The sequence below is a fragment of the Archocentrus centrarchus genome, chromosome 18 (genome assembly GCF_007364275.1).
Source record: "Archocentrus centrarchus isolate MPI-CPG fArcCen1 chromosome 18, fArcCen1, whole genome shotgun sequence".
Taxonomy (NCBI): Eukaryota; Metazoa; Chordata; class Actinopteri; order Cichliformes; family Cichlidae; genus Archocentrus; species Archocentrus centrarchus.
In genome coordinates, this window is record NC_044363.1 from 18,902,136 (window position 1) to 18,926,666 (window position 24,531).

The 24,531-nt window shown below is 40.7% G+C and overlaps 1 protein-coding gene across 1 annotated transcript; it reads left to right on the forward strand.

Annotated features, from left to right (window-relative positions):
• Nucleotides 1-1,197: 1,197 nt before the first annotated feature.
• Nucleotides 1,198-17,752, forward strand: LOC115797489 (protein mono-ADP-ribosyltransferase PARP14-like). Its single transcript, XM_030754071.1, has 14 exons — nt 1,198-1,417; nt 1,522-1,646; nt 3,558-5,072; nt 5,157-5,393; nt 5,765-5,989; nt 6,081-6,135; nt 6,298-6,444; nt 8,536-8,598; nt 8,682-8,858; nt 9,032-9,208; nt 9,318-9,938; nt 10,430-10,566; nt 15,299-15,479; nt 16,821-17,752. The coding sequence occupies exons 1-14, from the start codon at nt 1,246-1,248 to the stop codon at nt 17,105-17,107; spliced, it is 4,119 nt and encodes a 1,372-aa protein (XP_030609931.1). The 5' UTR covers nt 1,198-1,245; the 3' UTR covers nt 17,108-17,752.
• The last annotated feature ends 6,779 nt before the right edge of the window (nt 17,753-24,531 follow it).

Sequence of the window (24,531 nt, forward strand, 5' to 3'; positions counted from 1 at the left end):
AATGCAGACTCAAAATCACAATTCACTGCATTTATTTATAGTGAAAAATGAACAACAATGGATAATGGAAAGGTCAGAGGTTAGTGGCAGCTGATGCCCACAGAAGTCGGCTCACATTCTCCCGAAGTCTCTTTCCAGCAGGGCCACAAGAGTAACAGATCCTCTGTTACTCCACAAACTCGCTCACTCTCAGGAACACACTCAGGGTCCAGATTTCCTGTGCAGAAGGAGGCAGAGGGTTAAAAAGGTCTTCTGGTAGTCATCAAGAAGCAAAGGATAATCACTGGAGAGCCGATTCCACTAACTAGTTGTAGGCAACAATCCAGCGTTGAGTGCACGCCTCTGAGACACAGAGAGTCGTTAGACAAAGTACACACAATTGACAGAGAGGTCAGCCAGGAGGACCATGACAGTGTGCCTGTAGTTCCAAATGAAATTTATTAGTTCCCAGTTTAGGGACTTAAATAAATAATTTATTTCCTTACAGCCAATTAAAAAGTCTAATTTTTAACTATATTTACTGAATAAATTAATGAATAAACAAATACAGACATAATGTATGTGGACTTGAAGTATTAACTAGAAATCGTGCATTTCTTAAGATAGTTTGATATAATATACGAACATTTTAAATAACACCTATTCAAAATTGGATTAACCACACGTTTTGTTGTAAACCTACAGTAATTCACTCTGCAGGCCTCTCCATGGATGAAACTGAAATACCACATAAAGCAAGACATGAAATTGTGACAATTTCCTGGATTGTGTGTCAGTGTTGCAGCGCAGTTTTGGTTCTCAGTATCACATCTGGGTTGGTGTGGTAATGCTGCAGCATATACAAGTGTTACAACAGGAGGCTTGTGTGATTTTATTTTATTTTTTTCTGATTCATTTTATTTCTACGGTTTGAGATCACATAAAGCATAATATCCAATGTCCCAACACTTTTTTTTGGGCAGCATAATTAAAGGAAAAATGCCTTTCTCAAAACCATATTAATAAATCCGATATAAATATCATTTAAAGTTATATTTTGACAGCTGAAGTGTCTTGTGGAGTACCTGCACAGCAGCACAGCCTGGAAAAGCTCCTGAAAGTCAAACATGGTGTTTTTCTGTTGTTGGGTGTGACTGAATAAACATAAGGTGGTACTGAAATTAAGTGAAAGTGAAAGGAGCACTTACAGAGTGACAAACAGCCGTCATCAGGTGAAATGTTCTCCTGTTTAGAATCGTAGATAAAATGGATGAATACCCGCACCCACTGTTTTTTGAAGCCAGTGATTTCACAGACAAAGAGAAGGAGAAAGTGAGGAGATACTTTCAGAAAAGACGAGACTCCGGCGGCGGCGACTGCGGAAATCTTGAAAAAGTTGGAGGACGCGTCTATAAAATATGTTTCAAGGAAAAAGAAGGTAGGAGGTGACACTGCGTTAAAGTCAGTTATTTGTAAAATACGTTTTCACGCTTGTGTTTAAATGTAGGCTGCTTCAGTGACTGTGGATATGGCTGTTTACAGATCAAGAAAGAGTTTTGCAGAGGAAGTTTCACACTATCACTCTTCCTAGTGGAGAACTGCGTCTGACTGTGAGCCGGACTAGTTCACCGCAGACCTCTGACCAGCCATCGGCATCCCGATCACCGGTACGGTTTACTGCCGTTTCAAAAATGTGTTACTGGTTACGGTAAAAACCAGCGTCGGAGTTGGCCACACCCGTTACAGACAAGCAAAGTTAGCTTCCGGGTAGCGCGCAGTCTCAGCTGAGAACAATATTGTTTAAAACAGATGATCTGCAAATAACTGAAAGATATTAAAAATACCCTAAAAACGAAATGTTAATTGGTAAAACTCCTTTGAAAAATATATGATCATTAAAATTGATGCCCTAGACCAGTGGTTCCCAACGTGTATGCCGCGGCCCCCACTTTGGCTGCAAAGGTACTGCAGGGAGGCCGCAGTAATAACAGAATGCATAGTTACATATTTATATAAATGCATTTATTTACATAAAAAGTGAGTTAAAATTAGTAATGGGAGGTGGTTAGTGTGTGATATTACTCATTACTCTGACCTAAATTTTGTTGCTCTTGTGTTGAAGTTTGTGTCCCTGTGGCATTTTCAGGTTTTTAAGTGGGCCACAGCACTCTTGACTTTGGGAACCACCATCATAGACAAATTAGAAAAATGTCATGTTTACCACAGTGTTAGCACCAACAACCATACCACATTCAAAGTCAGTTCAGGTACCCTTCTTTCAAATTCTGATGCTCAGTTTGAACAGGACAACAGCAGTTCATCTTGACCGTGTCTACATGAGTAAATGCACTGAGTTGCTGCCATGTGAGTGGCTGATTACAGTTATGTATTAACGGGTAGTTTAACGGGCCAGAGAAATCATGGTTCCTAAAATGCTGCATCCTAAACACGAACAAGATTATGAGTACACAAATCAAAAACCATGACACCATGTTTTAAATGATTTGCAGATCATTCCACTCTGTTTTCATTTACATTTTTCACTGTGTCCTTACATTTTTGGTAACAGGGTTGTAGGATATTTCTCTTATATTGTAATGTCAAAGTCAAACATAACAAAGAAAAATGATGAATATATAAACAAAAATCTTAATTTCACGTGTTTGTATCTATTGTATCTATCTAATTGCTTTAAAATCAAGAGCAAAATATTTTTTCGTAGAACTTGTTTATTTAGGAAAAAATACATAAACATATTTTCCTTTAAGAGGTGATAATTAAAATGGTGTTTCAATGTTGGATGTTGTGGGACTAGAGCTGGGCAATAAAAATCAAAAAATTAAAATCAAAATGATGATTAATTGAACATTTTACCTTGATTTTGATTAATGAGCAATTATTAAATAGCATAAAAAAATTTTTATAGATATTTTTTTGTGAAGTCTGAGGAAGGGCAGTTTGCCTGAAATGTAACTCCCCTGTTCGAGGTAAATAAAAATTGTCCCAGGAGCTCCTTAGGTGTGGGGACTTTAGTCTTTTTTCCATAGATATTTTTTCCCCTTGCCTTCAGTTCACTGGGTTTGTACTGTAAATATGCTCAACTGCTAAAGATGGGATATCTGTAATTTAGGTAACAGATTGTTTCAGTGACCGAAGGTAATACCACCAATGTTTCCCATAGTTTTTTCCTTTGTTTGATGTTGTCTTTACTAAAGCCAAAAAAATCTGTACACAAAATGGACACAACATTTTTATTTGCTACAACGTGCTCAAGTTGCTCAGTCTGCTTGGTGTTTGACTTTTCCTCCCTGATGCTTCCATGTTGCAGACTGGACACGGCAGTCACCTGACAACACGCGTGTATTTTTAAGCAGACAATACATAATGGGTGAAGAATTACTGGAACTGGAAAAAGTAAAAAAATTGCTCACACGGACAAAATTCCGTCATTTAGAGATTCTGAGTGTCGATTTTGATTCATTTTCGATGAATTGCCTAGTTCTATAAGCTAAAGTACAACAGTTTGCAATTGTTATCTTATAGCATAAACTCATGCATTGGCTTTTTCTTTCTTTTAGAGCATTAAAAACCCAAACACAAAAGGACTTGAGAAGTTTTTCAGGATAGATGTTTTCCTGCTGTATTACCTGAGAGACAACTGCAAAGCAAACAAATTTTTGGAAAAGCAGCTGTCTGCAGTCGGCTGCACAGTGGAGTTAAATTTTGATGAAGAAGAAGCTTTAGTTAGAGGGGAAGTTGACAAGGGGCCAGGAGGAGGTTTTAGTGGTGCTGCAGAGAAATGGGAGCAGCAGGTGGATCAGGTCTTCATCCGGCTCACTGAGAGCTATGTCTGCTATCATGTGCTCGAGCCAAAACAGATCAAAATGGTACTGCAGGACCCCTCCTTTAAGACAGATGATATCAAAGTTTACACAGAGAGTGGCTATGCTGTGGTTGTGGGAGAGGCTGTTGCCATGAAGGAGAAGATTGCAGTTCTTGAAAAGAGTCTACCCACCACAAAGGAATTACCAATTGCAGAGAAGCAGTTCAAACTAGTAGAAGAAGAGTTCAATCGAGAAATGGGTGCTTATCATCCAGAGGTTAAAATCAACAGAGGTAGTGCCATAATCACTTTGGAAGGCCCTGAGAAAGAGGTCCAGTCAGGAGCTGCAAAACTTGATGAATTGATTAAGAACATAAAGGAGAAGAGAGTACAGTTCCCCACATATTTGCTAACATTCATCACAACCAGCGGTGCCATCTCCAAATACCAAACTCGCTTCCAGCAGAGCCTCAGAAACCCTGTTTACCTTGAGGTGGGTTCAGATCTGGTTCTGTCCAGTTTGTCCTCTGATGCTCTGAATGAGGCTGAGGCAGCAGTGATGAGAGACTTTAAAGTGGTCACTGTACAGCTGCAGGGTGTTGTAGATCTTGGCAGGGTGAAAGAAATCCTGATGAAAGCCAAGAACGAGGAAAACAGGAGAGAGTTCAGAGTGGATATCAGCTTCATCCCTGGAGCCAGAGGAACTGCTGGGACCAAAGTACAACTGGTGGGCTACAGTGAAAATGTCATCAAGCTCAATGAGGTTCTTCATGACTTCCAGATGAATCAAGTGGAAACTCAAGAAACCATCAATCTGCCCAATCCTGAAATGGTCGATTGTTTTGATAAAATCTTAGATCTGATCGGCATGAAACAGACCAAGGTGACCTTAAAAGCGTCACATTTCCCAAATCCTTGTGTGTTTGTGTCTGGTCCTCGATGTCATGTTCAGGATGCCAAGGAGGCCCTAACATCAACTCTTACTAGTATGACAGTAGACACTTTGACTCTAGATGGACCAGGGGCTCAGCAATACTTCCAGGCAGATGGTAAAGTGAGTAAAGAGCTGGTAGAGAGCTCCTGTCGCGTCATTATCCAAGAAAAGCAAGCTGTGATGTCCTCAAATGTGTATAATATACCACGAAGCACCAGCAGGCTCAGCGACACACCTAGTTCTCTGATCTACAGTAGCATGTACAGCACTGTTGGAAGCTCTGCGGTCAACAAAACGAACCTGAAGATCAAGCTCAGCAGTTTGGAAAATGAACAGGTTTGATCATTTCCATTCTCTTCCATTTCCCATAATCCCAAAACAAAACAGCAACATTCATGTTAATCAATCTTATTTCCACAGGTGGATGTTTTGGTGGTCCCCATGCTCAACAAGCAGCTGAATTCTACAAATATTGGCACGTGTCTGTTGAGTAAAGCTGACAACACATTAAAGTCAAAGTTTGATTCAGTCATAGCGAATTGTGCCCTCGCCCCTGGTGATGTTCAGCTGGTTGATGCACCTCCATCTCTGGGCTGCTCCAAGATTTCCTTCATTGAGTGCTTGCCTTGGGATGGAGTGAGAGGACAGAGTGTGCAGGTAAAATTAAATACATTCAACGGGAAACACGTCTGGTGATGGAAAAAATTTGATTTGTGGTTTATTTACCTTTAGAAAGCAAATGAAGTGCACTTCATAGATGTGTATAGTTGGAAGGTTGGAATAACTTGATAGTTTCTTGATATCCAAATGTGCAAAAGTAATAGCACAGACAAAAAAGATCAAATATTTCAACAAGTAAAAGCAGTGAAGCACAAACTGCAAATTAAGACTTATACAACTACATCTGCATTTTTGTTGAGCCTCATGGTTTAGATTTCCATGTGTGCTCCCTTAGTTGCAGTGAGCAATTCAAGAGTTATGTTTGAAACAATAGTTTTACCATTTGATTAGAATTTTTTGATTTGCAGGCTCTTGGCAGTGGGCTGAAGAAGTGTTTGGAGCTCTGCGTGCAGCGGAGCTTGACTTCAGTTGCCTTTCCAATTATTGGACCAGGAATTGTTTTAAAATACCCGCTGAGAGAAGCCATTCAAGTGCTGACTGATGTCATTCACCAGTTTGGATCATCTGCATCCACTGGGTCTCTTACAAACATCCACATCGTCATTAAACCTGGCTATCCTGATTCTGAGGCGGTCAGTGTCACTTGATATACATCCTGTATCTGATCTGTAACATGCATGCATCAATTATTTATTCGTGTTATTCTGGTGTTTTTAATTACAGTGCTACCATGATGTCTACAAACAGCTCAGCCTAAATATGAACCAGGGAGGCCAAGGTAAACCTGCACTAGTCATACTGCATTTATTACACAATATTTACACAAAATGAGTAGTTACAAAGCATTTGGCCAGTGCCATATTTTACTGTCTTCATTAGAACCCTCACCCATCAAATTAAATATCAAAAAATATCTAAAGTGTGGTGTTCTTTCTCTTAGCAATCTTCAGGTCTCTCACCAGTGACCTAGATGACATCATCATGGCACTGGGAAGCAGGGTAAAGCTCCATGTGGTGTTCGGTGACATCACTAATGAGACTACAGATGTTGTCGTGAACACAACTGACTTCCAAACTTTTGATGTTGGTAGGTGAATTTGTGGATGCATGCAACGCAGGAAGTCCTAGTGAGCAGGAAGCTCCTGCTGTAACTGTAAAGCTATTTTTAGCCATCATGGTGGCTCTTTTGGATGGAATAGGCAAACAGTATGTTCAAGAATATCTGAACAGAAAGAGCGATTCCTGTGTGAATGCTACTTTTTGAAGATTCAAGTTTTCCAGCAGGCCATTCACATAAATACTTATGAACACAAATGGTCATGGTCCCACAACATAAGTTATTATTTGTTGCCTGACTAAATTTTCAGCTGATGCCAAATTTTAAATTTACTTACTACTTGTATTTTAGATCTAGTATCTAGCATGGCTGCAGATTAACATTTTGTGCAAGTGTACACCAGGCAAATTCAGCAAGAACAGGTTTGGTGGATGACAAAATGCAAAACAGAGGCTTGTACGCATTGTGGAAGAGAAGCAGGTGATGGAACGCAATCAGGACTCTGATCATCAAACTGTAACAAAAATAAATAACTGTATATTTTTAATCTGGCAGGGACCACAGGAATTTATGACCACCAGCCAATAAAATTTAAAGGGAATTACCTTTTGACTCATGAAGTGCCCTTTGTCATAAATGCATTTGGATTGATTTGGAAATAGGAATGGGGCAGTGTGGGTTGATAAGTTACTGTAGTAAGGTCTGGTATCACACTGCATCCAACTGCAGCACCTAATGGTGTTTAAGCTGAAGCTCTGGCATGTGGTGTCTTACAGTGATGGGAAGTTTGGTTCTTTTCAGAGTCGGCTCTTTCAGCTCCCAAATGGCTCTTTAGTTGTTGTCATTTGTAGCCTCATATTTTAGCTTAAATAAGCAAAAATAAATGGTTTGTGTGCTGAGAAGCTCTTTTGCCTTTATAAACTTTATTTTGTGCATTCATTCTGTTAAAAAAATCATACTTTTTTTTTAAACATTTTAAATAAACTGTTAATGGAACACATGACAAACATTTTTGCTTTGTGTTGCAGTAGGATGGGTTATAGTTACAGTAACAGTTTTGGGGGAGACAGTTGTTGTTTGTTTGGGACCAGACTCACCAGGGTCACTAGACTGAGACCTAGCTTGCCCTCTGTCCTCCAGCTGCACCAAGGGATGGAAAGTTCTTATACGTCGGTGCAGGTTTGTGGTGGAACCTGCTGTAACTGCAATTTTTCAATTTGCAATGACGGCACTCTGCTCTGCTATTTCTAGTTTCCTTATATTGCAGCCAAATGCTGCTTCTTTTACAGGTATATCGCTCGTATCCATGTGTTTTTGCACCGCTTTCTCCCATTGTCTTGCTGTCTGTACCTGGACTACGCCCACACATGGTGGAACATCTGTCTCCCTCTCTACTTTAACAGAATCCCATAATCCCCCTGTGCGGGTAGCTGCATGGTGTGGCCATCAGTTCTGCCCCTGTCCTCACATTTGTGAGCAGAGCTAATGAGAAATTGGGGAGCCAGCTCTCATTCAATGGGAGTCAGCTCTTCTGATTCACTACCAAGCATCGGCTCTTAGAGATGGCTCTTTTGCGAATGACACATCACTAGTGTCTTAGTATTGTTGCTATTTATTGAGACCGAGCCAAAAGTATTAGATGGATTGCAATGAAACTGAAGTAAAGTACGCATGCAGTGTTGTTAGCAGGTCCAGAGAGTACCTGAGTAAGATTTCACTTATTTTTTATAACATGTCAGTATCTCATCAATAGGCATCAGACATTCATTGTACTCAGATTATCTTAGACTTTTCTGAGCCCCAACTTTTTTTTTTAATGTTACCACGAGGTTGGCATTGTTATTTTTATTGTGCTAACAAATAGTAATCTATTGCACAACTTGCCCTGAAATTTACACAAGTAAATGTCTGCATGTTACCCAGAGAATGAATGGTAATTTCATCTAAAGCTCGATAAGAGCCTATAACTTTTTTTTTTTTTTTTAAACATGCGCTATCATCAGAATCAGTCAGTGCTGGTGCTAATTAGTGATGTTAGTATGCTAAAATTAGCACAAGACTAGCATGTAGAACAGCCTCACAGACTTGCTTTGTTGTTTTTTTCCTCGTCTTCTTCTGCAGATGGCGTATGCAAAGACATCTTAACCGTAGCCGGACCAGAGATGAAAGCTAAACTGAAAGCAGGTGAGAAAAAAGGAGCAGGTACTTATGTTCTCATCTTGCTTATCTACTTGTCACTCATGTCTCCTGTGTCACTTTCTGTGCAGCAAAAGTGAACCGAGGAGAAATTTATGTGACCCAGTCTGGAAACTTCCCCTGTAAAGCCATTTTCCATGTGTGTGGACAAAAGGATGAAAGTCTCATTGAACAGCTTGTGTGTGATATCATTTCCTATTGTGAACACTATAAATACACCTCTGTAGCAATTCCTGCCATCTGTGCTGGTAAGTAGAATATTTAGACATTCTAAATATTTGTTGTAAAACACACACACACACACACACACACACACACACACACACACACACACACACACACACACACACACACACACACACACACACACACACACACACACACACACACACACACCTAAATGCAGGTTGTGTTTTTGCAGGAGCTGGAGGGTTAGACCCTGCCGTTGTGGCAGGTGCCATTCTTCGAGGGATTAAAGCTTGCAGATCATCCATAAATACCCTCACTGACATCCGCCTCATCCTGATGAAGATTAATGTCTTCTTGGCTTTTAAAGAGGAAGCAATGCAGAAGTTTTCCGCCGCTGTAATCAACAGAGGTGACAAAAATATTCACAAGCTGAAATATTCACAGGCTGCCATCTTGTGTGAAGCTGAATATTCTGATTAAAGATTATTTTACTGAAAATTTATACTGATTTGTTCCAGTACTCCCAGTACTTCCAGTTCAAGTACAGCAACACCAGCCTCCTCCTTCTATGAGTACATGCCTCAGCAGTCTCCATATCAGCTTTACAAGTCAGCAATCTGTCTTCACGTTCCTGGGTCTTTGCAAAAAAGAGGTTGATGATGCCATGGAAAAGCTGAAACATCAATATCAGACACAGTGCTCCAGTAACACCTTCTCAAAGGAGGAAGTGGAACATCTCACCCATGATGACATGATGGATCTGAAGGAGCTGGTGGAGACTGAGGGTCTGTTCATGAAAACAGATCAGTCTGGATCACTAACAGTGAGCGGGCTAAAAGATGGGGTCACCCGGGTGATACAAAAAATGAGTCAGTGTCAGTTTGGGACCCTCAAAAGAGAGGTGAGAGTCAGGGAGGAGGATGATTTGTACAACAGAGTGGTTTGGTGCATCCTGGCTCATAATGGTAACTGGGAAAGGCTTCCCAAAACAGCCAATCACAAACTGGAAAAAAAAGAATTAACAGAAGGAATAACAGATGGACAGGGAATCACATGGGAGGTTAATCTACAGATGATGGAGGCCACACAACAGCTGAGCAGACAGACAACGAAGCTGAAACGACTTGAGAATCTGCCAGGTGAGAAAATAGTTCACAGTGATGTTACAAAATGAACCTCATTGATACTGAAGTTGGAAGTTTGAGAATAATGCTAATCCACTAGAAACAAATCTTAATATCTTAAAAGAAATAATTACACTAACAAACTACTTTGTTATTATGTCATTATGGAGATAACAGTAACCATAAACATAAACATTTTTAAGCAGGAAATATCAAAATCTCACCTCAGGGTCCCTTATTTGTTGATAAAAATCAGGTGGTGAGATGACCTGATAAAAATACAGCACTCCTTTGCATCACAAAGGAGTGCTGTATTGGTTTCAGAAGGGCTCCATCACAAATTTTAGTTTAGTTTTATTCACACACTCTCCCATTAAAATCAGTTTTGTAACTCCTCAATTAAAGATTTGTAGTAAATTTTAAATAAAGGTCAACATAAACTTTTTTTCTGTCTTCTTGTGTGTACCTGACCTAATAAAATATAACAAATATGCTGCCTGTTTCAGACTTTAATTTCCCTCTGTACTGGGACAACATGGCTGCTACTGACACTATGAAGATGGTTAGACTGGAGCCTTCCTCTGCAGAGTACCGGACAGTGAAGGAGGCCTTCAAACGAACTGTCACCAAGACTGTGATGAAGGTGGAAGTTTTCCTTGTGCAAGGGAACCCTTCAGTTTCTATTTATACTACCTGTGAATTATTACATGCATACTACTTCATCAATACTTTATTCTCCATCCATCCATTTTCTTCCACTTATCCGAGGCCGGGTCATGGGGGCAGCAGCCTAAGGAGAGAAGCCCAGACCTCCCTCTCCTCAGGCACCTTCACCAGCTCATCTAGGGGCTCCCCAGACCATCTGAGAGATACAATCTCTCCAGCGTGTCCTGGGTCTGCCCTGGGTCCTACTCTCAGTAGGACATGCCCAGAACACCTCACCTAAGACGCTACCAGGAGGCATCCTAGTCAATGCCTGAACCACCTCAACTGACTCCTTTCAATTTGGAGGAGTAGCGGCTCTACTTTGAGCTCTTCCCAAATAGCTGCACTCCTCACCCTATCTCTAAGGGAGAGGCCAGCCACCCTTCGAAGGAAGCCCATTTCTGCTGCTTGTATTCACGATCTTATTCTTTCAGTCTCTACCCAAAACTCATGCCCACAGGTGGGGGTAGGCACATACTGTAGATTGAATGGTTAATCGACAGCTTCGCTTTTGCACTCAGCTCCCTCTTCATCATGACAGATCGTTACAGTGTCTGGATCAATGCAGATGCAGCCCTGACCCCTCTGTCGATTTCTGTCCATAAAAATTATGAACAGAAACAGTGACAAAGGGCAGCCAGAGGTGGCAAAAGTACTGACATTCTGTACTTAAGTAGAAGTACAAGTACTTGTGTTAAAAAAATACTTTGGTAAAAGTCAAAGTACTGGTTCAACTTCTCTACTTAAGTAAAAGTAAAAAAGTACAGGCTCTGAAATGTACTCAAAGTAAGAAAGTAAAAGTAGTTCTTTGGAGGACGTTTCTACCTGCTATTTTTGTGTAAAACTAACCGAACCTCATTATATATATTACTGTAATAATATAAAATCATATTACATGAGAATACAAATGTTATTCCAATCTAAATTTTAATCCTAATGAATGCACTCAGCTTGAATCTGTTATGTAGGACACAAACTGTTTAAGGGAATTTAAACACAGCTCTATTCTGTGTGTCCTTCATAGTAGAGGGTGACTGTGCCTCCACCTAAACACAAACATGAGGATACTCAGGGGTTACAGTGGGATTCAGAAGGTGGAGGAACCCTAAGATCAGCTGTAGTGGCTCTGCATGGGGAGAAGAATCACAACTTTCTATTGTGAGCTGCAGTAAATGATGTTGGTGTGCAGGCTGTGATCAGCTGACCTGCTGCTGCTGCTCTGAGGTTTACTGCTCTGTGTGGATGAACTGAATTCACAAAGATGAACTCAGGCTGTAGAAATGTTGGATTCAGTGAATGAATCTCAGCATCAACAGCTTTGATTCAAACTCATCTCTGCTGCACTGATGTAACCTGTAACTCTGACCATGAACACAAACACTGTGCTCCAGTCCAACACAGAGCTTTACTGTAAATACAGTACAACAAGCTAACCTATTTATTACACACTAAACTACAGTATTTTCACAGAATCTTTGAATTACACAAAGTTAGCATACTTCAGTTTGTTTCCAGTCCTTACCTGTAACTTAACCTCTCTTCTTCCTCTCCTGTCCTCTTTCTTACATCTTTCTCCATCTCTGAGTGAACTTCTCTCTTAGCTCTCCCTGAAAATACAGCAGCTCTTCTTTTAGCTAGCAGACACACTGTGTGACAAACTGCACACACTTTGTGTGTTTGCTGATATTTGTTGAGCATTTAGAAACGTTGCATTTACCTGCCACACCTTATTCCCTTTATTTTCGTTCTTCTTCAGTAGCGCTAGGTAAGCTGTTCATGTCCCGCGAGCACAACTTACGGACTCGGTCCGGCCCGCTGTAACCCCTGATTATAGCGCTATAAATGATACATTAATTATATGGGTTTGCGTATTTAATCCCTTTGTACGAGATAAGCCCCGGTGATGGAGGATACGCCAGTACGATTGTCTCTTATGTGTTATTATTCCTCCGTTTAGGCTCAGATCGTTTGATGTTTGACGCCGCACTGACCGGAAATGCAAACTTTACTCTTACATGTTAAAAAGTAACGAGTCTGTTTTGAAAATGTAAGAAGTAGAAAGCACAGATACTTGTGTAAAAATGTAGGGAGTAAAAGTAAAAAGTAGTCAGAAAACTAAATACTTAAGTAAAGTACAGATACCAGAAAAATCTACTTAAGTACAGAAACGAAGTATTTGTACTTCGTTACTTCCCACCTCTGGCCCTGGCACAGTCCAACGCACACAGGAAACAATTCCGACTTATTGCCGGCAATATGTACCAAGTTCTCGCTGCGGTTGTACTGGGACTGAATGGCGACTCACAACAACAGGCCAGACACCCCATACTTCCGCAGCACCTCCCACAGGATACCCCAAGGAATGTGGTTGAATGCCTTCTCCAAGTCCACAAAGCACATGAAGACTGGATGGGCAAACTCCCATGCGCACTCAAATATCCTTGAGAGGATAAAGAGCTGGTCCAGCATTCCACGACCAGCCCTACAACATCCAGGGCCCTCAGGAACTCAGGGGCCCTGCCACCAAGGAGTTGTTTAACCACCAGTGACCTCACCCCAGTGATGGGCAAGTCATCTCCCTCATCCCCAGACTCTCAGAAGGTGTGTCAGTGGGATTGAGGAGGTCCTTGAAGTATTCCTTTAACCGCTTGACTATAGACTCAGTTGCAGTCAGCAGAGCCCAACCCGTACTATAGACCTGTGTGAGTAGAGCACCGCTTTCCCCTCGTGAGTTACCTGATGGTTTGCCAGAATTGCTTTGAGACCGTCCAAAAGTCTTTTTCCATGGGCTCACCGAAATCCTCCCACATCCGAGTTTTGCTTTGGCTGCCGCCCGAGCTGCATTCCACTTGGCCTGCCGATACCTGTCAGCTGCCTCCAGAGTCCCACAGGCTAACCAAGCCCAATAGGACTCCTTCTTCAGCTCGATGGCTTCCTTCACCTCTGGTGACCACCATCTGGTTCGGGGATTACCACCATGACAGGCACCAACCACCTTGCAGCCACAGCTGTGAGCAGCAGCCTCAACAATGGAGGTGCAGAACATGGTCCTTTCGGACTCGATGTCCTCAGCCTCCCTCGGAATGCTGTTGAAGTTCTGCTGGAGGTGGGAGTTGAAGATCTCGTGGACTGGGCCACTGCCAGATATTCCACAAAACATTTAGGTGCGCCAGGTCTGTCCAGCATCTTCCCCCGCCACCTGATCCAACTCACCACCAGGTGCTGATCAGTTCACAGCTCAACTCCTCTCTTCACCAGAGTGTTTAGAACATACGGCCGCAGATCTGATGATACAATTACAAAATCAATCATCGACCTGCAACCTGGAGAGTCCTGGTGCAATGTGCACTTATGGACATCCTTATCCTTATGTTTGAACATGGTGTTCATTATGGACAAACTGTGGTTTGCATAGAAGTCCCTCCCCAGGCTTGGCTCCAGGGTGGTGCCAGTAACCAGGCAGGGTAAACAGTTCCCTTGTTGACGCTTCCATAGGGGTCTTCTGAATCACTCTTTGTTTGGCTCCTCACCCAGGACTAATTTGCCATGGGAGACCCTACGAGGGGGACAAGCCCCCGGACAACATAGCTGCTGGGATCACTGGGACACACAAACACCTCCACCATGATAAGGTGGCGATTCATGGATTCTCCTTTAGTCAATACAACAGCTTTGAATATTTGTTGGTTCATCTTGATGCAGTACATATAACCTCACGATGCTGTTCAGGGTCATGAGGGGGCTGGAGCCTATCCCAGCTGTCATAGGGTGAAATGCAGGGTACACCCTGGACAGGTCACCAGCCTGTCACAGGGCTAACACAGAGAGACAGAGAAAACATTCACGCTCACAATTACACTTATGGGCAATTTAGAATTACCAGTTAACCTAACAACACTAACTGCATGTCTTTGGACTGTGGGAAGAAAGTGGAAAACCCGGAAAAAACATGCAAACTCCACACAGAGAGGCTCTGGCCAAGGTGAATTTGAATCCACCTTGGCCAGGGTATGGTCTGGATTCAAATCCACCAGACCATATATATATATATATATATATATATATATATATATATATATATATATATATATATATATATATATATATATATATATATATATATATATGTATATATATATATGGTGTTCATTATGGACAACATGATATATGCTCAGCTTCTGCATGATGATTGGATGATCTGTCTGAGGCTGAATCCCTTTTTTGATTGACAGCGAAATGAGCGAATCAGCGATCTTTTGGTGTAAACATCCGTGGGAGCATTTTTAAATTTTCATTCTGTTCTGAGTTGAACCGGAGACTTTCCTAATCCTCTTAGCGGCGTTTTCTTTGTTAAAAACGACTAGCGACAAATCGAGCTTCTATTTCTGGTGGGTTTTTTGTAGCTGCTCGTGTTTGGAGACTGACTTCTATCGCAGTTTCTGTCCAGCGGGTGCTGCTGTATAAATAAACCGACACATTTTATGATGTAGGCCGAAATTGAGCTTCCCCTCCTTGAAAGACCAGCATCCGCCACTGATATATATATATATATATATATATATATATATATATATATATATATATATGTGTGTGTGTGTGTGTGTGATTAGTATCTGGGACTACTTCGTTTGGCATCTCACTGACTCTTTGGCGTTGGTCTCTCTTGTCAGATTGAGCGTTTGCAGAGTATTCACCTGCGGCGCACCTACGAGGCACAGAAGAAGCACATTTCTGATAAGAATGCACGGGAGGGCGGAGCAGGGGAAAAACTTCTGTACCATGGGACAACCCAGGAAAATTGCAATTCCATCGTGAACACTGGATTCAACAGGAGCTTTGCTGGGCAAAATGGTAATAATCTTTTATTGCAGTAAACAATTCCTGAACAAAACAGATCATTTTTTTGTTTTTTTTAAAAACAACTCACTGATGTTGAACTTCTTTTAGAAATTATTATATACACCCCATACCCTCCAAGCTTTTACAGTCTTGAGTATAGTTACACTTCGCCTTCCTTTATGGATACCAAAGAGGACTTTTATAGATAATAGAAACTTTCTTTTTAGTGTTTGGTGAATTGCAACAACCTCAATATTTCTATGGCCCTGCTCATTAACTGAAAGACTGATGTTTTTCATGACGTCTTTTATGTGATTATATCTTTAATTCCTGAAATGTTTTCTCCTCTCTCTTTTCAGCATGTCTGCATTCATCTCTTATGGTTTTAGAAAGTATCAAGTACAAACTATCAGTGCCAATAACTGATCTAACCAAAACCCACACTAGACTCTTCTAACATTTGCAGCTTTTATTTCATAATATTAAACAAGCAGACTTACTGTTATAGTAAAAAAAAAAGTCTAATGTTTTATCTATCAGGGCATTAAAATATCCTGGTACTTAACAGGTTTTAAAATTAGGTAAATAAAAACCCAGATGAACCACAAACCATGACATATTACATTGTGTCTTTATTTGTTTCACAGAAACTAAACTAAAATGCAGTGTATGTGAAAAACTAAGTTCAACCTTACTGTATCCATTTGTTAAGGGTAATTATGGCTTGTTTGAAAGTATTGTCAGGAGGAAGTCTCCTCTCTCTTAAAAGAACATGGCAGCAGAGCTTAGGTTTGGATAGACACAACCAAAGTGGAGATGGTTGCCTGCAATACACGGCACCATGTTTTGTGAAAACCAAATACAGCATGTTAGCACAAACACCACATACCAACGGAGGTGGAGGGGTGATGATTTGGGCTTGTTTTGCAGCCACAAAATCTGGGCACCTTGCAGTCATTCAGTTGACCATGAACTCTTCTGTATTCTAGAGTCAAATGTGAGACCATCTGTCTGACAGTTAAAGCTTGGCTGAAACTGGGTCATGCAGCAAGACAGTGATCATAAACTCAGCAGCAAATCTACAACAGAATGACTGAAAAAGAAATTAATCAAATTGTGCAATGGGCCAGTCAACTTTTTTTCTTATTATTATGTCCTGATTTTGGAAACCTAACAGAGGGTGCACTTTCTTTCTACTATAACTTTTTTTGCTTCATGAAATTATAAATATGAAAAGCACTTTGTATGAAATGATAGAACAAAAATTTTATAATCATGTAATTGATTGTGGAAGCCACTACAGTGTAGCTATTAGTACCTATTGTTAATTTCCTTTTTTCTGCTTTCACTCAGCAACTGTACATGGTATTGGGACATATTTTGCTGTAAATGCCAGCTACTCAGCCAACCCCACCTACTCCAAGCCAGCTGCTGACGGTTCTCAGTTAATGTTCGTCGCCCGAGTCCTCACAGGCATCTACGCTCAGGGCCAAAGCAACATGAGGGTGCCTCCACCTCGGAACAGCCAGCAGCCTCATGACCGCTATGACAGCGTTGTGGACAAAACGGACAACCCCACCATGTACGTTGTGTTTCACGACAACCAAGCTTATCCCGACTACCTCATCACATTCCAATGAGCGTGAGGAGAAAGTGATGAATTTCCACTGTGGAAAAAATTGGATTCTGGAAAATCCAGAAAGAATAAGATTAAAGTTATATTAATAACTACAGTAACTGGCAATATGTGGAGAAAAACTGTTAAAAATAATAAATTCAGAAGATATTTATGTAAAGGGTCTGAGAGCTATATCACAATTTACATTAAAGATTATAATTAATTTTAATTTTGCACACAAAACAAAACTTTTCTTGTTGGTATCTATAAGATAGTTAATCTCAGGAGGAGATGTGAAACTGATGCAGTTTTTTTTCAAGCTACATTAATCACAATCACGTTTAATGTGATAATGAATTCATTTTTTTTTTCAGTGTAGAATTATGTTTGATGAAAGCTATAAAATTATGTTGAACCATTAATAAAGTTATGAGATTACTCATCTATCACTGAATTTAACAATAACTGCTTCTAATGAAATATGAAGCATTTTGACATGCATGCATGGAGAGAGACACTGGAAACATGACACACGATGATGCAGTTTTTAAATCTTTTATTTGATTGATATTTGCATCTTACAACATATTTTTTCCAAGTGTAAAGCACTTTGAAATGCCGGTGATTTGTTTGAGAACATACCAAATGGCCTTAATAAAGATTAATTTGCTGCATGATTGACTGGCCCATTCTTGTACAAAGAAAAATAAGAGGAGGTTGATCAACAATATTCAAACAGAAACTGTGAAATTGAAATTTAATTGTGCTGATATTGTCGAAACACATATCGAAAAATAGTTAAAACTGTATCAGCACTGAATATTAAAAATATCTTATCAGATTGGTCGTTCATATCCACAGAGATTTGTTACACAAACCCGAGCAACTACTACAAATTATTTTCAGGAAACTGAGCTCAATATGCTCCCTGTCCTCTGCCAAATGGCAGGAAGCAATTCTGCTGAATATATTAAACCACGTGACAGAGGAGTCAAAAATGTGAAGTGTATTAAAATGAGAGTTAAACACATCAGTAATGTGAAAATAGCTCCAGTGGGATGATGAACTTTCTTGTTGCCTGTAACGTTTTTGTCAACTACTAAATCAGCTGTACAAGGCTTGATATGCTTCTTTTAAGGGAGGCCTGCCCCCTACTGGCCAAAAACTGAAACACTTAGCTTTAAAACTAAATTATTTAAATGTACTATTGGCCAAAAAGCTAATATCAGATCATCTATCTCATCAAATATGTCTATATATGTATCATAAAAAGATAAGTCAATCCTCCTTGTGTTTCATTATCTAGAATAGTGAATCTATTTTTAAAATCTAAGAAGTCTCACAACTAGATATTCAAATGACTGTTTTCTCTGCAGCCTTTAAAAAATATCAGCAATGCTGAAGCTATATGGTTCAAAAACTGGTGTTGCATAACTATGACATAAGCCCATATTTGGTCCAGGAATAAATGATGCTGTAATAGTTGGGTTCACTGAGCCAGACAGCTGTTTGCTATGCAACACAACTGCTGTGTTATGCCCAGGGGTGAAAGTAAGCCGGTACGGTTCGGTACTGCGTACCACTAAAAGATTCTGCGCCGTTGGAGCGGCTGTCTGCTGTAACGCCGTCATTCAGAACCGGTCACGGCTGCACTTTGGGTCAGAATAAACCCGCTAGCAATAAGCAGACTAAAACACGACGTAATCAGTTAATAAATTGCTTTTTTTTCTCATGTCAAATTGTTTCTAAACTGTTCGTGCTATGCTGGCGCCTCAAATCTCTTGCTTCTCTCCCCTCAGAGACTGAAAACAGCCATATAAAATGCACTGCATCCGTTCCGGTTACCGGATGCAGTGCATTTTATATGGCAGGCTAGACCCTCCTATTTTGATTGACACCTCGTTCAGCCAATCATGTAATTGGCTGCCCCAAAATCAACCGAAACGCTACGAGACACCCCCTGGTTATTATTGGCTCTGGAAAACCCATTTCTTAATATTATTGGCCGAATCAGGTGTCAATCAAAATGGGAGGGTCTAGCCTTTCATATAAAATGCACTACATCCCGGAGGACGGGACACGACCAGTTAACGTGCAACGACTTGGGTTTTCCAGAGCCAATAATAACCAGAGGGCGTAGGTTTTTTCAGGTGATTTTGGTTCGGCCAGTTAACAGGTTAAAACGTTCATCACTACGTTTAATGTCGGTCTGCTTGTTACAAACTATCTAAATTAAAAGTAAAGAGAGATCAACTAATTGTGTTTCATGTTATTTTGCTCAATTTCAACAACACAGCACAGCTCAAAAACACTGCTTATGACCAGAGATTTCATTTATGCTACATGAGAGTGCATTCACCTCCAAAACACAGCGGATGCCAAGAGAACTGAGCTTTGCGAAAGTTTGGTGGTTATTTCTGTCCAGAAGTTTTGTATTGGTGGACAGAGCCAGAATGCATGGAGGTGGTCATCAGTTGAGTGCAAACATCTCAGTTCCTTAACCAAAATATATTCCACATTGTCAACTTCTAATTTCTGCCTTATCCAGGCGATACATATATATATATATATATATATATATATATATTCAGATTCAGATTCAACTTTATTGTCATTGTGCAAAGTAAAAATACAGAGCCAACGAAATGCAGTCGCATCTAACCAGAAATGCAAGATAGGGATTATATACATCTGATGCTCAATTAAAGTGCAGGAGTAACCAGACAGGTAGAATAAAAGACATATAAAAATTGAGACTATTAAACGGGTAACATTAATTGTACAGTGAATACACTAACCTATAGTTATAGAGAGAAAAGTTGAATAAATAAATAAAAATGGCTACATGAATAAATAATGAATGAGAGTAAACAAAATTAAGTATATGGCAAATATATACAGTATATACATTATTGTTGGGCTGGTGTAGATAGTGCAATAATACCATGTGCAAATTTACAGATTATACTAGTCCTGATAAAACATTTATAAGAACATTTATAAAAAGTACAAGGTTTAAGTATGATACGAAGTGCAGTAATGTTTTACAATGATGAACTGGAATTTAGCAGGGTAACAGCCTCAGGAAAAAAACTCTTCCTGAGCCTGCTGGTACGAGAGCGAAGGCACCTGTAACGCCTGCCAGACGGAAGTAGGGTGAAAAAACCATGATTAGGATGAGAGACGTCCTTGATAATGTTCCTCGCTTTAAACAGGCACCGTTTACTGTAAATGTCCTGTATGGTGGGTAACTGAGTGCCGATGATACGTTGGGCAGTTTTAACCACCCGCTGAAGAGCTTTACGGTCAGCTGCGGAGCAGTTGCCGTACCACACAGAGATGCAGTTTGTAAGAATGCTCTCAATGGTACAGCGGTAAAAGTCCACGAGTATTCTGGGACACAAGTAAGCTTTTTTGAGTCTCCGAAGAAAATAAAGGCGCTGTTGTGCCTTTCTGACCAGGACTGACGAGTTGAGGGACCAAGAGAGATCTTCAGAGATGTGGACGCCAAGGAATTTGAAGCTGGGCACCCGCTCTACTACTGCACCATTGATGCAGATGGGGGTGTGTGCCTGACTTGCAGTTCTTCTAAAGTCCACAATAATCTCTTTCGTTTTCCCTGTGTTAAGCTCCAGGTTGTTGTCCTCACACCATGCAGCCAGATGCTGAACCTCCTCCCTGTAGGCCGTTTCATCGTTGTCTTTGATTAGGCCTATCACCGTAGTATCGTCCGCGAACTTGATTATGGAGTTGGAACCGTAAAGAGGAACACAGTCGTGGGTGAACAGGGAGTATAAGAGGGGACTCAGCACACAGCCTTGTGGCACGCCAGTGTTCAGGGTGATGGAGGCTGAGTGGAAGTTGCCTAACTTAACAGACTGGGGTCTATTAGTTAGAAAGTCCAGAATCCAATTACAGAGTGATGTACTGATGCCAAGCTGACTAAGCTTTGAAATCAGCTTGGAAGGGATCACTGTGTTAAATGCTGAACTGAAATCAATGAAAAGCATTCTAACATAAGTGTTATGGCAGTCCAGGTGGGTCAGTGTAATGTGAAGTGCAGTGGAGATAGCATCCTCTATTGACCTGTTGTGACGATAAGCAAATTGATGCTGATCTAATGTAGCGGGTAGACTGGCTTTCAGGTGAGAGAGGACTAGTCTTTCAAAGCACTTAGAGATAATGGGAGTGAGAGCAACAGGTCGGAAATCGTTCAGTACTGAAGCAGTTGAATGTTTTGGTACAGGCACGATGGTAGCTGTCTTGAAACTCTTTGGAATCACAGCCAGGGCCAGAGACAGATTGAAAATGTCAGTGAAGACCCCAGCAAGCTGCTTAGCACAAGCTTTTAGCACACGTCCAGGTATCCCATTGGGGCCAGCAGCTTTCCTAGCATTCACCTGGTTCAGCATACGGTAGACATCCATGGTAAGGAGTGTGATTGGTTGCTCCTCTGAGGGAAGATCTATTTTGAAGGCAACCATGTTATTACCCCGGTCAAAGCGAGCGTAGAAGTTGTTAAGCTCGTCAGGAAGTGAGTCGCTGTTGGCCCAGGGAGCGGAGTTAGATAGTTTAAAGTCCGTAATTATTTGGATCCCTTGCCACATACGCCGAGGGTCGGAGGAGTTGAAATGGTCCTCAATCCGTTGTTTGTAGTTGTATTTAGCCTTGGAGATGCCTTTCTTCAGACTGGATCTGGCAGTGTTGTAAGCTGCTCGATCTCCAGACCTGAAGGCTGTATTCCTTGCTTTGAGCAGAAGGCGAACCTCGCTATTCATCCAGGGCTTCTGGTTGGGGAATATTTTTATTTTCCTGTACGTTGTCACACTGTCCACACAGTTATTGATATGGTCCAGTCTATATATATATATATATATATATATATATATATATATATATATATATATATATATATATATATATATATATATATATATATATATATATATATATATATCAGTACCAGCAAGAATTTAAAACTACTTTCACCCCTGGTTATGTTGGACAGCATGTTAGCTTTCCTGATGTAAATGTCCGTTCTGTGGTGAAAAGTTGAATCTATGTTGTTACCATTTATGTACAATAGAGGGTGCTGCAGCCTAGTTGATAATGAGCTGTGCCTTCACTAAAAAACCGAAAAACAAGAGTTAGGGAGGTTTTTGGCGCTTTTCCTGTGTTCGGGGTTGGAATATCCTGCAGATGAGAGGAAGAGGAAGATGCTCTTCATCTTTGTGAATCGGAACTGGTAGCGCACATTTGTCAGAAAGCAGCTCAAGGAGGACTCGTAGCAGCACAGCAGGAACTTTAGCTTGATCGCCTTGCAGCCCTTGGACAGCGGAGCGAGGTACATGTTTAGAGTTGTATTAGTTCACAAAGTTTGTACTTTATGTAATATATTCATGTTCTGAGTCAATCAAAGGCACCTAAGCAAATGTATTTATGTTTTCTTTTAGTTTTCACGGTGTATTTGGTGCACTCCAGCAATATTTGGGTTTGACTGAAGTAAATGTGAATCCACTGCACCCGTCGAAGCTCTCCGTGTTTTCTTGGGTCTGAGGGTCTGCTACAGTGAAAACTCGTCGCTGAATGAAAGAAAGTCCCACGGTAGATCAGCGTAACCCACGTCAGTCGAGCGAGGCCTGTGCGACAGCCGAGAGAGACTCTGCTACTGTGAAGAATCATTACTCCTTCATCACTGTTCTTCATATTGAACTCTGACTTGGCTATTCGCAAAGGTTCAGGTATTATACTCCGTAAAGACTTTGCTGATAACAAGATCGAATTACCTGCACACTAATTCAGAGTTTAATGCCTCAAATGCAGTTGTGGTTTTATCATTTTAAAGCTACATTGTATGTGCATCAGGTAAATGCTATTCCTTAAATTGTATGGGTTGTTTATCTTCCAAAGTAACTTGTGGTATAACAGCAGTATTTACAGTCAAGATGTGGTTGCTAATTTGTGTACCTACATGGTTTAAATGTCTGATCTGAGCGTTGTTTCTAAATAGTCTTAAAGTTAAAGCAACGCTCATTGAAATTTAAGTCCAGACATTACAACAAAGAGCAAATACACACATTAAAGGAAAAATGTCATGCCCTGCTGAAGAACCCGACAACATAGAGCAGCAAGAAGTGAGATCCAGCAATCGTGAAAGATGCCTAACCGAAAAGGGCAAGGAAATGCATGAACAGGATGCAAGGAAAAATGAAAAGGCATTTGACAGAGCATATAACTCCTGGAAGGAGTCAGCTAAAGAAATAAGAACAAAACTAAAGACTTTCTGCTCACCTGAAGATTTAAACAGTGCCAGCCATGAGATAAGGGACAAACATACAGTTGTACAACAATATTATGAGCCTATTCGCCGCAACCAAAGCATGACCCCAAACATAGTCAAAAGAATGGATGCCTGTACTGTGCTTACAATGGACATTTGTGAGCTTATTGGTAAACGACAAGAAAATATTGATCAGCCCTTTAACGATCACCTTGAAAAGGAAAGGGTAAGGGTAATGCTAAACAAGAATGACTATGGCTCTGTGTTTGGTGATACAAAAACTGAAACATCATTTCCAGATAGTTCAGTTGCACGCTCAAAGGCAGATTCCACAAGCTGTCAAGAGGCAGAAGCTGAATTTGCAGCTAAAATAGAACAAGCAAAGGCCACACAAGAGATACTTGCACAGCAAACTAAAGTCAACCAAATGGAGAATGAATGGAAATTAAAGGAAAATGAGGCACTAGCAAAGTTAAAACAAGAAGAATTGGAAACAAAGTCAAGGCTTGAGCAGGAAAAAATTAAACTACACCAGTTAAAGGCAGACAGTGAAGTGAAAATAGCAGCAGCACGAGTAAGAGCTTTAAGCACTTTAAACGACCCTGAAAACTGTGATCTAGCATCCTGCCACAACATGGAAAATGCTTTAAATGACCCTGTCAGCGTGCCACAGCCCTCCTTAAATCCGTTGGCTCCATCATTTAAACATCACCACAGCAGTGCAGAACGAGAAGAACTTAGCTTAGCTGAAGCGCTTGCAAACTCCCTCACCTTAAACAGACTTCCTGTACCTGAACCAGCTATCTATAGTGGTGACCCTCTAAAGTTTGTTGACTGGAAAGTATCCTTTATGGCACTAATTGGCAACAAACCCTTACCTGTGTGTGAGAAAATATTGTATCTAAAGAATTATCTTGCAGGTGAAGCACGAAAGGCAGTAGAGGGATATTTTTTTTGTAACACTGAGCAGGCGTACCAGGGCATCTGGAATGTTCTACAAGAAAGGTATGGCAGTCCATTCATTGTCCAAAGAGCATTTAGAACCAAGCTTGCAAAATGGCCCAAAATAGCTGCTAACGATCCCCTGGCATTGAGAGAGTTTGCAGACTTTCTCCAAAGCTGTGCAGAGGCTATTCCCCAAGTCAAGGGCCTGGATATCCTCAATG